This window comes from Hirundo rustica, chromosome Z (genome assembly GCF_015227805.2).
Source record: "Hirundo rustica isolate bHirRus1 chromosome Z, bHirRus1.pri.v3, whole genome shotgun sequence".
NCBI lineage: Eukaryota > Metazoa > Chordata > Aves > Passeriformes > Hirundinidae > Hirundo > Hirundo rustica.
This window is the reverse complement of record NC_053488.1, coordinates 317950-330566: the sequence shown is the minus strand read 5'-3', so window position 1 is coordinate 330566 and position 12617 is coordinate 317950. Positions and strand designations below refer to the sequence as shown.

General features: G+C 53.9%; 1 protein-coding gene across 5 annotated transcripts in view; it reads right to left on the bottom strand.

The window, feature by feature from the left end:
- The window catches only part of NEDD4L (NEDD4 like E3 ubiquitin protein ligase), an 85463-nt gene extending 74847 nt beyond the window's left edge, over positions 1–10616 (bottom strand). For 2 of the 5 annotated variants that reach the window (XM_040090435.2, XM_040090437.2), the window contains exon 1: positions 10501–10616. In XM_040090435.2, the coding sequence (XP_039946369.1) occupies positions 10501–10548 (48 nt within the window). In that variant the 5' untranslated portion in view covers positions 10549–10616. Of the gene's footprint in view, positions 1–2282; positions 2485–10500 lie in introns of those variants that run through there. The other 3 variants (XM_040090433.2, XM_040090436.2, XM_040090434.2) reach the window with 3 other exon arrangements.
- Between the last annotated feature and the right edge of the window lie 2001 nt (positions 10617–12617).

Sequence of the window (12617 nt, the reverse complement as noted above, 5' to 3'; positions counted from 1 at the left end):
TGCAGACTTTGAGGCCAGTCACCAACAGTTGGGAAGGGCCCGTGGTTTCAACAGCTTCCAAAGGGGCTCTGTCAGGATCCTGCATTAGGAGCATGCAGGAACATGGTGACAAATGACCTGGCAGGTAATCCACACCCAGCCTGCAACCACTTAGCACAGTCTGGTTTACAATGTTTGACTTTCAAACTACAACAGAAACTAGTTAAGGCAAAACCAAAACCTGACTGTGTGACTTGATTTGGCACAACCTCTAGTACAGCTGCAGGATATCCCTGGAAAAAACAACTCTGACCTTGCTCGCAGCCTGGCCAGACCTGCCCAGCACAGCACCTGCCGGACAGGGGGGCCTGCTGGCCTCTGCTGCACCCACCTCTCCCATTCTGGAGCTCCCCTTGGGAATCCCCACCACCCTTGGGATGCAGCTGGCCCCTAAACAGGGATAAGTGAAATCTCAGCTTCAACAGGGAGAGGAGAATGCAACATGTTCTTTATCATGCTAATGAGAACACAGATTGAGAAGGTAGCTTCTGGATAGGAGAGGCAATAGAAGCACCAGGATAATCCCCTTTGCACAAAAAAGAAAATTTGGGGAAAAAATAGTTACAGTGCTACCTTAAAGAGAACAATCTATTCAGGTTCACTGCCTGTTAGTCCCATATCCAGCTCTGGTTTCCAGACCTTCATCCCGCCTCCCTGGTGGCCACGGGAAGCCTGTCCCTTTTCCTCCCAGCTCTCAGGTCGCTGCACCTCCAGTGAGCACCAGCGGCACTGTTGGAGTCCCGATGCCATAGCCAGAGCTGCTTGTGAGGAAGGAAAACACCCCTCTGGTACTCTCAGGCTACCAGTATCCTGGGAATCACTCGTTTTTATTGAGAATGCTCTCACTGGTCTCCTACAAGCCTCTCAGCAAGCACTACTGGTAGGAGAGGATCAGCCCCACAACTGTGGGCGAGAAGCAGCACCACAGGCAGCTGAGGCGAGGATGGCACAGGAGAAGACAGCCCTCCTGCTGGGGTGTAGAGGCCAGGAGGCACTGCCCACAGGAAAGGCATGAAGCAGGATTCACCCACCCACTGTGCTCCCGGCACACCCCTACTCCGACAGCAGGGACAGTGAGTCACGGGCACGGACACTGGCAGGAGCCAGGTGTGTCATGCACAGTATTGCTGGCACCAGCCTACCCTGCCAGGGAAAACCACAGAGCAAGGCTCCCTCCCACAGGAACGCAAAGGAGAAGTGCCTCCTCGGGCCACGGTAGCAGGAGTGGTTATTCACACACAGGCCAGGCCAGGCCTGCACAGGAATTTACCTCACCCTGAGGACTGAATGTTTTTCTATGGACACAAGGAATAAAATAATAGGTGACCAGACTTGACCAGATGGCACTGAAACAAACCAAACAGCCAGCAAGGATACTGTCTTTCAGGCACCCACACAAACGTGCCTCCACCACCTATCCAAATCAAGCACAGGCTGCGCAAGGAACATGCCCCTCACTGTGGCACTCAGCACCTAAGCCGCCCAACTCGCCACTCCTTGGATCGGGCAGTTCTCCACCTCAAGTGTCCATCCATCCACTGGGATGGGGATAAACTTCAGCACTAAGACTGCATTTTAACAAAGGGAGGGGAGAAAAGGCACATAAGAAGTGAGGCAGGGAGATGATCCTGACCTTTAAACAGCGACACCATTCCCACAGCTATAAAATGGAGGTGCATGTACACCACTGCCATATGCTCTCAGTTCACTAAAGCAACACTTGTTCAAGACACCGTTTCCAAGTTCTTTCAGCTCAACTATTACAAACAATGGCCAAGCCAATGTTTTATAATACATTGGACATCAGTGTACCAAGGGCAGAGGTTAAAGAAGCAAGTCCATTGCTCATCACTGCCCAGCAAAGCTCTTGCTTTGTTAAGGAGGCTGAATCAGCACAAGCACAAGGCCCAGACTCAGTTTTATCCACACACCACTTCTCCCTCTTACCACTCCCTTCACCACAAACAGCAGGAACAGTCAACTCAAGAAATCTTTAAAGAAATGTTAAAAACTCCACTTGTTTGTTAGAGAATCCATCCATTTAACATTCCCATATGACTACAGATGAGCTGCTTTTAGACAAACTCACCACAGACTACATCAGGGTCAGGATTCCAGCCAAAGCTCTGGATTCATGAAACTCACACAGCCAACTTCACAGTTCACGGCCACCAAAGAGCAGGTGCCCTTCCCTCCCTTCACACACACCCTCCACCACCACCCCAGCAGCTCCTACCACACACCTCTGACTTCCATTGCCTTTCCAGAAGTCGCTGCAATTCAACAGTCCCAAAGACACGGGACGCTGTCTGCAGATTTGTACTGAGCCACGGAAGGTCCCAGGGCATACAAGGGTGTACAAGAGAAAGCAGCATCTCCTTCAGCAGTGCAAATCCACAAGACTCTTGTGAGCTGCTCCAGAAACCATCAGCTTCAACTCGCTGTGCTCGAGTAGAGGGTGGAGGTGCAAGTGAATTGTCCTGGGACCAATCACTGAAACCAGCACCAGCTGAAGGCCCTCAGCACAGATGAAACAAGCACCAGCACCAGCTGAAGGTCTCTGCACAGATGAAACAAGCACCAGCACCAGCTGAAGGTCTCTGCACAGATGAAACAAGCACCAGCACCAGCTGAAGGCCCTCAGCACAGATGAAACAAGCACCAGCACCAGCTGAAGGTCTCTGCACAGATGAAACAAGCACCAGCACCAGCTGAAGGCCCTCAGCACAGATGAAACAAGCACCAGCACCAGCTGAAGGCCCTCAGCACAGATGAGACAAGCATCAGCACCAGCTGAAGGTCTCTGCACAGATGAAACAAGCACCAGCTGAAGGTCTCAGCACATCACACACACCCAGCTCTGCCACAAGGGCCCAGTGCTAAGGATACAGTCACGACAGCCGTGCAGTACACCCAATCCAAAAATCCACATTTGGTTCATTTGAATAAATCAGGCTAAAGTACCTCTGATGGGAGCAGCTCCTCTGTCCCACCCCAACACTTCTGTGGAGAATTCATTTTTGTTCACATGGCTTCCAGAGCAGCACGTTCCAAACCTTCGATCCAGTGCCATCAGGAAGAGGTCAAAAGCAGATTTTCCCCACCACACTAATTTCCAAACAGACCATCCATGGGGGATGGGAGGAGGAACCTTCTCCTGCACACTACTCATCGCTCCCATCTCTACAAAATCTCACCATGAATTCAGTGTGATCATCTACATAACATAAAGACGCTAAGAGAGAGTCAGACTTTCAACTGCTTTCAATTAAAACCAACACAGATTACAGGAACGTACTTCCACCCTCAAGCCAGGATCATTCAGCACTAGGATGTGCCAAAGGAGAGTGGACAACATGGTTGTGCTCCCTGTTCCAAATCGTTCTGCTCCTCTCCAGCAGATAAACTACATGGAAATAGGAAAACCTGGCTTGAGCTGGCAGGACACCGATACAGCCACACTGATCCATGCAGGGAGGCACCAAAATAAGGTGCTGTGGCTTAATGGCAGAGCCCAACTCATCCATGGAGTGATTCCTCAGAATAGCCAGTGTTCTCACAACTGGAGACATTTATTTTGACTACAGGCAAGGTTCCTAAATCCTAGAAATCAGCATTCTGACAAACAGCTACAGCCTGCCAGCACACAGGAATTATGGTCAAATGGAGGGAGGAAAAAAAAAATGAACAATTACAAATATACACTCCAAGTCTGTTGCCCAGTCTTATGGCAGACATATCTCAATATATTCCATAATCCATCTCAGAAATTAAGTTTCTGGATTTGTTTTGTTGAGGCTTTGAATTGATTTTATAGGTTGGTTTATTTTTAACTATTTTAACTGCAATTAGCTTCCAGGCCTGTGCAATTTAGCCACATCTCTTACATTAAAATTAATTACTAGTTCTCTACAGAAAACAATCCCTTTCCTAAGGATTTGGGTTTCTTCCTTCCTTCTGGCAGAGGAGAGGAAAAGACAGTGGGAGCAGGGGAAGGGAACACTACAGCACTAGCAACTGGGCAGCTTAAGAACCCCATGCTGGAAAAAGTTGGCGTGACACTGTGCAAATACTTCTGAAAGCCACAGTTCCAGTCCCAGGTAAACCCTGTCAGGTGTTAGCACTGACCTGGCAGCAGCTCCAGTCCTGAGCTGAGCACGCCAGCAGTAAAACCACATTCCTTCCTCCCAGTGCCCGAGGTAGGAGTCACCCAACCCGCACCACATTCCTACCCAGCTTACCCAAAATAACAGTGTACACAAGATTACACTGCACCTCTTCCCACAAGAGGACAGAGCTGCCCAGCAGCACTTCTACTACTGCTACAGTAAAACCCCGCTCTTAACACAGTGAAACATTTAAGAGGAAGTAGCATACAAAGCAAAAGATGGAGAAATTTATGGAAGTTAATGAGATTTCTCTGTTCACCAACACCAAAATTTAATTGTCATTAAATCAAGCTACTTCTGCACATTGTTATCACATCTACGACCTTCTGTTGACTGAAGCTGTTGGATAATCCAGCCCTCACTGCTATTACAAGGGCTGGAAGTTTCCAGCTTGCTCAGAAAGCCCCAGTTTATATTGCACAGAGTTCGGTTAAGCAAAGGTCTTGGCCCCATCCCATCTTCTGGGACTGCAAGGTTGTCAATTTGGCGCAGTCCTGCAGAAATCAGTGAGCTGCCAACAGGCTGCACAGCACCAGCTCCAATGTGGCCTCTGGATCCTGCAGCACCTGTGCAGGCAGGCACCTCACACCAGGAGCTGTGTTTGGGTCAGAAAGGAGAAGTATTTTATCTCACCGAACCTTTCACTGGCTGCAGACACAACTCCAGCCTAGAAGCTGCAGGGAGTGAATTCCTCCTACAACATCCTAAGACATGACAACAATTCCCTTGCGACAGATAAGCTCATTCGGCACTCCTACCATGGCTGGTGATATTTTCAAAACAAAACACAAAAATCGTGTCAGAGATGTGTTAACTGTAACTCCCGGCACAAGCTGTGCCCCGGGGGCGAGGTGCCTGCCCAGAAACAGGTGCGGGACTCACTGTCCATATTTGCTTCCCAGGAAAATGGCCTCTGTGCAGGAGGAGAGGAAAACCTCGAATTCCCATTTCCCATTACACAGTGCCCTCCAACGGCCAGCCCTCCACACGGAACCCAAGGAATGCTTTATCCCCCGCTTCCCACAGGCAGCAACGGGACAACCATGGGTTGCACGACCTGCATACCTCAGAGGACAGGACAACAGCAAGGGGAGACAGAGCCTTCTCTGAACGGGGATATAGCTAAAACTAACACTCCTTGTCTCCCTCAGACCCTCATGTTAATACAAGCCTCCTTAAATGTCTCTACATTCATTTTATAATAAAACTAGAATTTACTTAGTGTCAGCACTAGTGACCGACACATGCCGATAACTCATCAAAAGCTGCTTTTAAATGCAGGCTGTTATAAAAATCTATTGACCTCCTGAGAACCACAGCCTGTTTTGATATTCTGCCACACAAGTAGATATGCAAGCCCTGTCATTTATGAAATGCTTCCTTACCTGGACTTTTTAATCAGCATTTACAGTTTACATGTTATCCCTGAAGCCAGTGTCTCTTAGAGTCTATAAAAACAATTCAGGGTCAATGAAAAAGTCACTAATTCGAATTGCTTATTGCTAAGACACTGTCAGTGCTGTGACCAAGGGAGGCCCCTCTCACACTCAGACGGCAGAAAGGCATTTATGTAACCAGAATATTCAGAGCAGAAACAACAGAGCTCTCATTTAAAGGGTCTGTGTTCAGCAGTGGCGACAAAGGGTGCATCTCCTCAAGGGTTTTTTCACATAAAGCCTCCAGGTTCAGGCAGCAGGGGGCTGGGCTGAAGCTCATGGGGCCAGGGGTGCATCCCTGGGCAGACTGGCCCCCCACAGCTGCTCACAAGCGCTTCTCCCGCACACCCGTGCCCCCATCCAGTGCCACAGCACCCGGTGCTCCAGCGCCGCTCCAGGAGCTGAGCTGGAAGCAGCACGATGAAGGGACACGGCTCTGGAACCCCTCCCCAGCGCCCGTCCTGCCAGGGGCTGCGTGGGGACAGCCGGGGTTCAGGGAACATCTCTGGCTGTGCCAGCACAGCAGCAAGGTACGGCCTCACCACTGAGGCCACACAGCAGGAAACAGCACCTGAAATCTAACTGCAACCATCTACAGCACTGACACTGCCCCAACAGCTCTTCCTCAGTTTATGGTTTGCTTCAAATGCAAAGTAGAGAAACCCAGCCTGAACTCCCACACGTCACTGCTGTCACCAGCTCCAGAGAGGGAGGGAAAGTCGCAGCCCTTTTCCTCCCCAATAAATCCTGCTGATCATGAGCAATAACATCTTCTTGAGGCCTTTGCAGCCCCATCTCATGGATCCATTACCATGACACTCAAGCACCGGAAAGGAGACACCCTCGAGGGAGATCATTCCAAGCAACAAATCCATCAGGAACATGTAAACACAAGGCACAAAAGCCAACCTCCCATATGCCTCAGTCTGAAACAGTTTGCACAGACAGACACTTTATCCGTCACAGCACGAGCTGCACTTCACCATAGCACCACTGTGGCAAATCTTGGCTTATTCCTTACCCTGAGGTCAGATCCCTTACAGGTGAGCCTGTGCTATACAGGAATTCATCCTGTCCATAGGAACCATCTCCATCATACTCAGAACTGGGTTTGTTTCCCTTTCCCCAAAGTGTGTCACAGTCAAGCGAAGCACCACACAGGCTCCCGAGGTCTTGAAATCCTTCAGGATTCATTCCCCAGGCACAAGGCTTTGCCCAGCACAGCACACAAGAACTAAGATGAAAGGTTAGGCTGCAGTGACTACATGCAGAATTATTTGAGACATATGGGATTGTATCTCACACATCGAGATATCTTCAGGAACATAAGATCCTTTTGACAATTTCTAAGGCATGACAAAATGTCATCTCAGTAGGAAGCCTCTAATTCCAATTGACTCAATCACAAGTCACAGAAGTTGAATAGAACTTGAAAAGAAAAGAACACTGGAACTGCAGAGAGCAGTTTCACACATGAACCTATCTTCCCCCTAATATCTTAAAGTATAAAAAGACACTCCTCAAGGATCTTTTTTCTGAAGTTCCATTTTTTTATTCAAGCAAACAAGATCCAAGGAGCTGCAAGTTTTGCTTCCATCCAAGGACACTGAGACAGCAAAATGTTTGTGGATTTGTGTGGGCAACATTTGACTCTCAAGAAACCCAAACTGAAACAAACAATACGTGCACTTCATTCACAAACATTTTCTGCTACAAAAGGCTGTAAGTTTTTATATACACTGATATTTAGAGATTATGCATGAAAGCAGCCAAGCTTCCAGGAGCCTGTATAAATATTATTTCAGAGAGTGGCAAAGGGGCTGAGGTTGGCAGGAGCCTCTGGAGGTGACCTGGCCCACCCCCGTTTAAGCCAGAGCTGGCTGCCCAGGCCTGTGTCCCGATGGTCCCGAACAGCCCAGGGATGGAGCTCCCACACCCCCAGGCCGCCTGGCCCAGTGCTGAGGTCACCCTGACAGTGAAAAACTGGCAGGATATGAATCTGATTTACAACTAATTTTAACTAATTGATATAAAACACTTCACAGTTCAGGCTGACAAGGAGGCTGATCTATGAACACAGTGTGGTCTGCCATAACAAACTGCAGTGGTTGGCTCATCCCCTGTGACTCAGTGATCCCCAAATCCCCAAATTGCCTAGTGTTCCAACACCTATCAGAGTCCTTGGGCAAACCAGAACAATGTCCCTGTGGAAGGCAGCCCGGGGAAGCACAGCTACCCACGAGGATGAGTGCAGGCCCATACCCTGCAGACACGCCGGCACACGCAGCCCAGCCTACCCTACGCCTACCACACACATCAGCTGTGCGAGCAGGAGGGAAGCCTGTGCCTCTGGTCTGGAGGAGACGCTGCTGGTTCTCTCTCTGGAGAGCCACTCAGCAAGCCCAGCTTGCATGTAAATCACTGCATTTTCCAATCAGCAAATGTGCCAGGAGTGGAAGCACTGCACAAGGCCAGCTCAAAGCCCTCCAAAACGCATCTACAACAGATCTGCAAACTGCATTTCAAACCCAGGCAGGAACAAAGGAAATGAATAGGCTGAATATGTCCACATAGCAACTCAGCCTCTCACAGCTAATAGAGCTCTGCTTTCCAAAAAACGATGAGCCAAGTCCAAGCCAATGCTAGCGGGAAGTCATAACACACACAAGCCAGCACGCAGAGAACTGTCAGCACACCTTCCTCAGCCCTCTAGAGCTTTACCTTTACGAGAGCTTTCTTACAGCCTTCTTCCTGAGAGAGACCATCCTCCCCTCTGCCCATGACTCGAGATTCAACAGCGGGTCAGGCTCTCAGGATCATGAAACTACAGCCCAACAGGCTGTATCACCTGCACCCTTCTCCATGCCACCCCTCTCTCAGTCCCTTTTCCCTCTTTCTTCCATCCTGTTTCCGTTTGTGGACTCCCACTGTAGTTTTAGATGGTCACTGCTCTTCCTGAGAAGTTTCCAGCACCAGCAGATGCACAGCAAAGCAGGAAACAAAGCAGAGTCTCCTGTCCCTCAGGCAGTGTGGCTGTGGTCATTGCTGTGACCACTGAGACCAGACCCCTTCTTTTCCCAGCAGCTCCTTTTCCAACAGCTTCGTTTTACCTCGGGAGATGAGTGACAAACACATCTCCTCGCCCGCAGCTCCACAGGCCAGGTCCCTGGCACCAGCTGGGACTGAGCATCACGGCAGGAACAGCCCCTGCTCTCGCAAGATCCCTCCACCTCCAAGCCAAGGTGAGAGCAGCCAGCAGATTTCTCCCTGTATCCATTTCTCTTTAGCATTCTGTGCAAGTACCAGCATATGTCAAGGCAGGAGGCAGGGACAAAAGACACAGCAAGCGCACGCACAACAGAAAAGGCAGCAGCCAAGCTCCAGCATGCTGTTCCCAGCCACCTCCCTGGGACCTAGCAGGGTGGCTCCAGGTTTCCCTTTTCCTCACAGATCACACTTGCTAATATAAGCACAAAAGCACCTCCAATCAAGTGTTTTGGGATGCCCATGTTCGGACAGCAAACCTCACTGCCTTTAGCTACCGCCTAAGCCTGTGCAAATCCCCCAGCAGCCCAGGAGCAGGAAAGATCACCACAGCCCCTCTGGCAGCCCAGCACCGGGCAGGATTACGGCAGGCCCTCCGGCAGCCCCGGCCCTGCAGATGGCTCGGCAGTGGGCCCAGCTACCTGCAGGGTCGGGCAAGGCACCGAGCTGGCCCAAAGCTGCTGCCAGCCACCACTGTGCTCACGCCAAGGCTTATGGAAACAGCCCAGGGAGGAGAAGGTTCCCCTCTGCTGTTGTGCTTGCTATCTACATCGCCCAACGCTCCTGCAATGCCCTCTCCTCGCCCCTACCCTCACGCATATGCAGGGCATTTGCAATCACTCTGCTCCCAGCTTTATAATTTAACAAACAACACCCTCCCCCCGCCCCCAACCACCCACTCCTGCCCAGGAACCTCCTTCCCAGTGAAAATTAAACATTACAGTCATCCAGACTCGGTGCTGCTCAAATACACCAGGTAAGAAACGCTGTCTGTCAGCTTTCACAAGGCAGAAGATGTTTTTAATGTTAGATTCTTCTACACCACAAACACATTGACACATCACCCGCTGTGTTCAGCCCCGCAAAACCGGAAGCAATGCTGTTGTAATTATTGTTCACTCCTGTATTAACAAAAGCAATACGTGCGCTCCTAGCAGCCGATACCCTGAAACCACAGCCCAATCATGCAGCCTTGCCCATTGCTGATGCTCTATGACACCGGCTCCTAAGAAAAGGAGCACCTGACCAAAGCAATGAAACAAAAAGGACATTAAATAAGATTTTTAACATTCACCTGAAGTAAACTGGACTGTTCTCATGCCCGCATGATTTGTTTGGTTCTGCAGAAGACATCGGCTGATAAAGCCGGCACACGGCGATTAGTTATCGCGGGTCCTACCCCGCTTATCAGCTCCATCTGCATTGGGGCTAGGCTGTGTCTGACACAGTACCCGGCGCACGGGCCCCGCGGCCGCTCCCTGGGGACACCGGCAGCGCTGCGGGGAGGAGGCGGAGAGGGGCGGCCCACTCCCCCGCCCGCAGAACCCTGGCTCTTTGTTCGCCGCCGGCCCGGCCGAGACACCCGCGGGCTCTGGGCGGCCGCACCTGCCGGAGGTGCGGGCAGCGCTTCCCGGGCCGGGCCGCTCCCGGGCAAGTGGCCGCTGCGGGAGGGGCGCGGAGCCCCGCGGAGTGGGCAGCGCTTGTCCTCCCGGACCGACCGCCGACCTTCGCCCAGCCCCCGAACCCCAGCCGCGGCTCCCACTGACGCGGCCCCGGCACACCCCGAACCCAGCCCGTCCGCGGGGACCTACCTCGTCCTCCGAGAGCCCGTACACCGGTTCCGCCGCCGCGGTCGCCATGGAGCCACTCCCGGGCCCGCCGAGCCGCCCGCCGCCGCCTCCACCACCTCCTCCTCCTCCTCCTGCTGCCGCTGCTGCCGCTGGCCCGCGGGCGGCGGAAGGCGCCGGGAGCCGAGCCCGGCGGAAAGGGGCCGGGGGCGGGGCCGCCCGCGCTGCCGCCGCCGCCGCGGGCCGGGGCTGAGCGGCCGCAGGGACGGGGCGCGCCGGTGGGGCGGAGAGAGCGCCGGGCCGGCCCAACGGCGGCGGGCGGGGCGCGGCACAAAGTGCGGGAGGGGCCCCGCTCCGCGCCCGCACCGCCCTGAGGGACGGGTGTGAGGGGGCGCGAGGAGTGGGGGCTCGCTGAGGGGAAGGGAAAAGGGCGCGTGAGGGGGCGCGAGGAGGCGCGTGAGGGGGCGCGAGGAGGGGCGTGAGGGGGCGCGAGGGATGCTCGCGCTCGTGAGGGGCGTTAGGGGAGTGAGGGTGGCACGTGAGGGGGGCACGTGAGGGGGCGCGAGGGGCAGGCGCGAGGGGGGGCGCGAGGGGCAGGCGCGCGAGGAGGGGCGCGAGGGATGCTCCTGAGGGGCGTTAGGGGAGTGAGGGGGCACGTGAGGGGGCGCGAGGGATGCTCGCGTTCGCGAGGGACAGGCGTGAGGGGGGGCGCGAGGGGCAGGCGCGCGGGGGGAGCGCGAGGGATTCGTGAGGGGGCGCGTGAGGAGGCGCGAGGGATTCGTGAGGGGGCGCGTGAGGAGGCGCGAGGGATTGGTGAGGGGGGGGCGCGCGGGGGGGGGGCGCGAGGGACCCGCGCGCTCTGGGCGGGAGGGGGGGGCGCGCGGAGCTGGCGCGCGGGGACAGCGGGAGCGTGTGGTAGGCGCCCCCCAGTGGGCGGGAGCGGCGCTGCCGGGCCTGGTCTGCAAGAGCGCTCCCGGCTCGGGACCGGGCCGTGTCCCGGGATGTGTCCCCGCTCTGTTCCGGCCCGTGTCCCGGGATGTGTCCCGGGCCGTGCCTGGTGCGGGCCCAGGGTGGGCAGGAGCGGAGTCCCCGCTACCTGCAGCTCTCCGGAGCAGTCGGTAGTCGCTCACTGTGGCATTTCTTCCCTCGCCATCACGGGTTTTAGGGAAACAAAACACTGCGGGCACTTGGAGCAAGGGCACTTGTGGACAAAATCAAGTCCCGCTTTAGCTCTAAATGAGCTTTTAATTTGCTTCGTGCCCCTGCGCTGAGCCCAGCCCCTCCCTGTGTACTCCCTGTTTGTGATCTCTCGGTGTCCCCTGGCAGTACCGGGGTGCTTCAGTGGAGGCTGTGGAGGGAGTTCCACGGCAGCGGTGCCCGGACACATTCAGGCTCTGTTACGTTTACCTTGAGGTGCACAGTGTGTTACCAAAGGCACGTGGGGCTCCTGGCACGGGACAGATCTGTCACCACAGCCCAACACGTGGCTGTTCTGGGCACTTCAGACAGGTGCCACTGGCCCCACCTCTGTGTGCTCCGGTACTTTGTACCTGTTCCTGTTCTGCGGAGCTGAGCAGAAAGGGAAAAAGGTGATCCCTTTTTCTGGAGAGATTCCACAGCAGTCTGTAGGCCAGAAAGTGTTTCTCCAGCCTTTCCAAAACCCTTTCTGGGGCAGGAAGGATGTGACCTCTGCCCATACAGCAGTGCCTCGGGGCTGAGCACGAGCTGTTAAAGTCCAGCCTGGGGAGACATCAGCCTTTGTACTGCACGGGTCCCTCCTGGCCATAAACTGCACGTGGTGCAGGCAGTGCTGGGCAGGGCCAGGCCCAGCCGCTCTGCTCCTGTTGGCCTGGCCAAGGCCAACCCTCGGGTGGTCGAGTCCAGGGAGCACCTGATACCAGGCTCATTCCACAGGCCTCTTGCCAAGATAGATTCTCTTTTACTCCTCTTTGTTCTGAGCTCAGCAGATCATCCTGAACTCTGGGTGTAGCTTTTCCCGCCTGCTTTTCACTCACCTACTTGGTTGCCTTAACAGAAGCCATTCCACCACCTCCCATCCCCTAGATACCAGGGAAAAGCAGGATTTCAGGAGTCCTTTCATTCAGTCCAGAAACACATCTCAGTTCCTTGCCTCCCATATC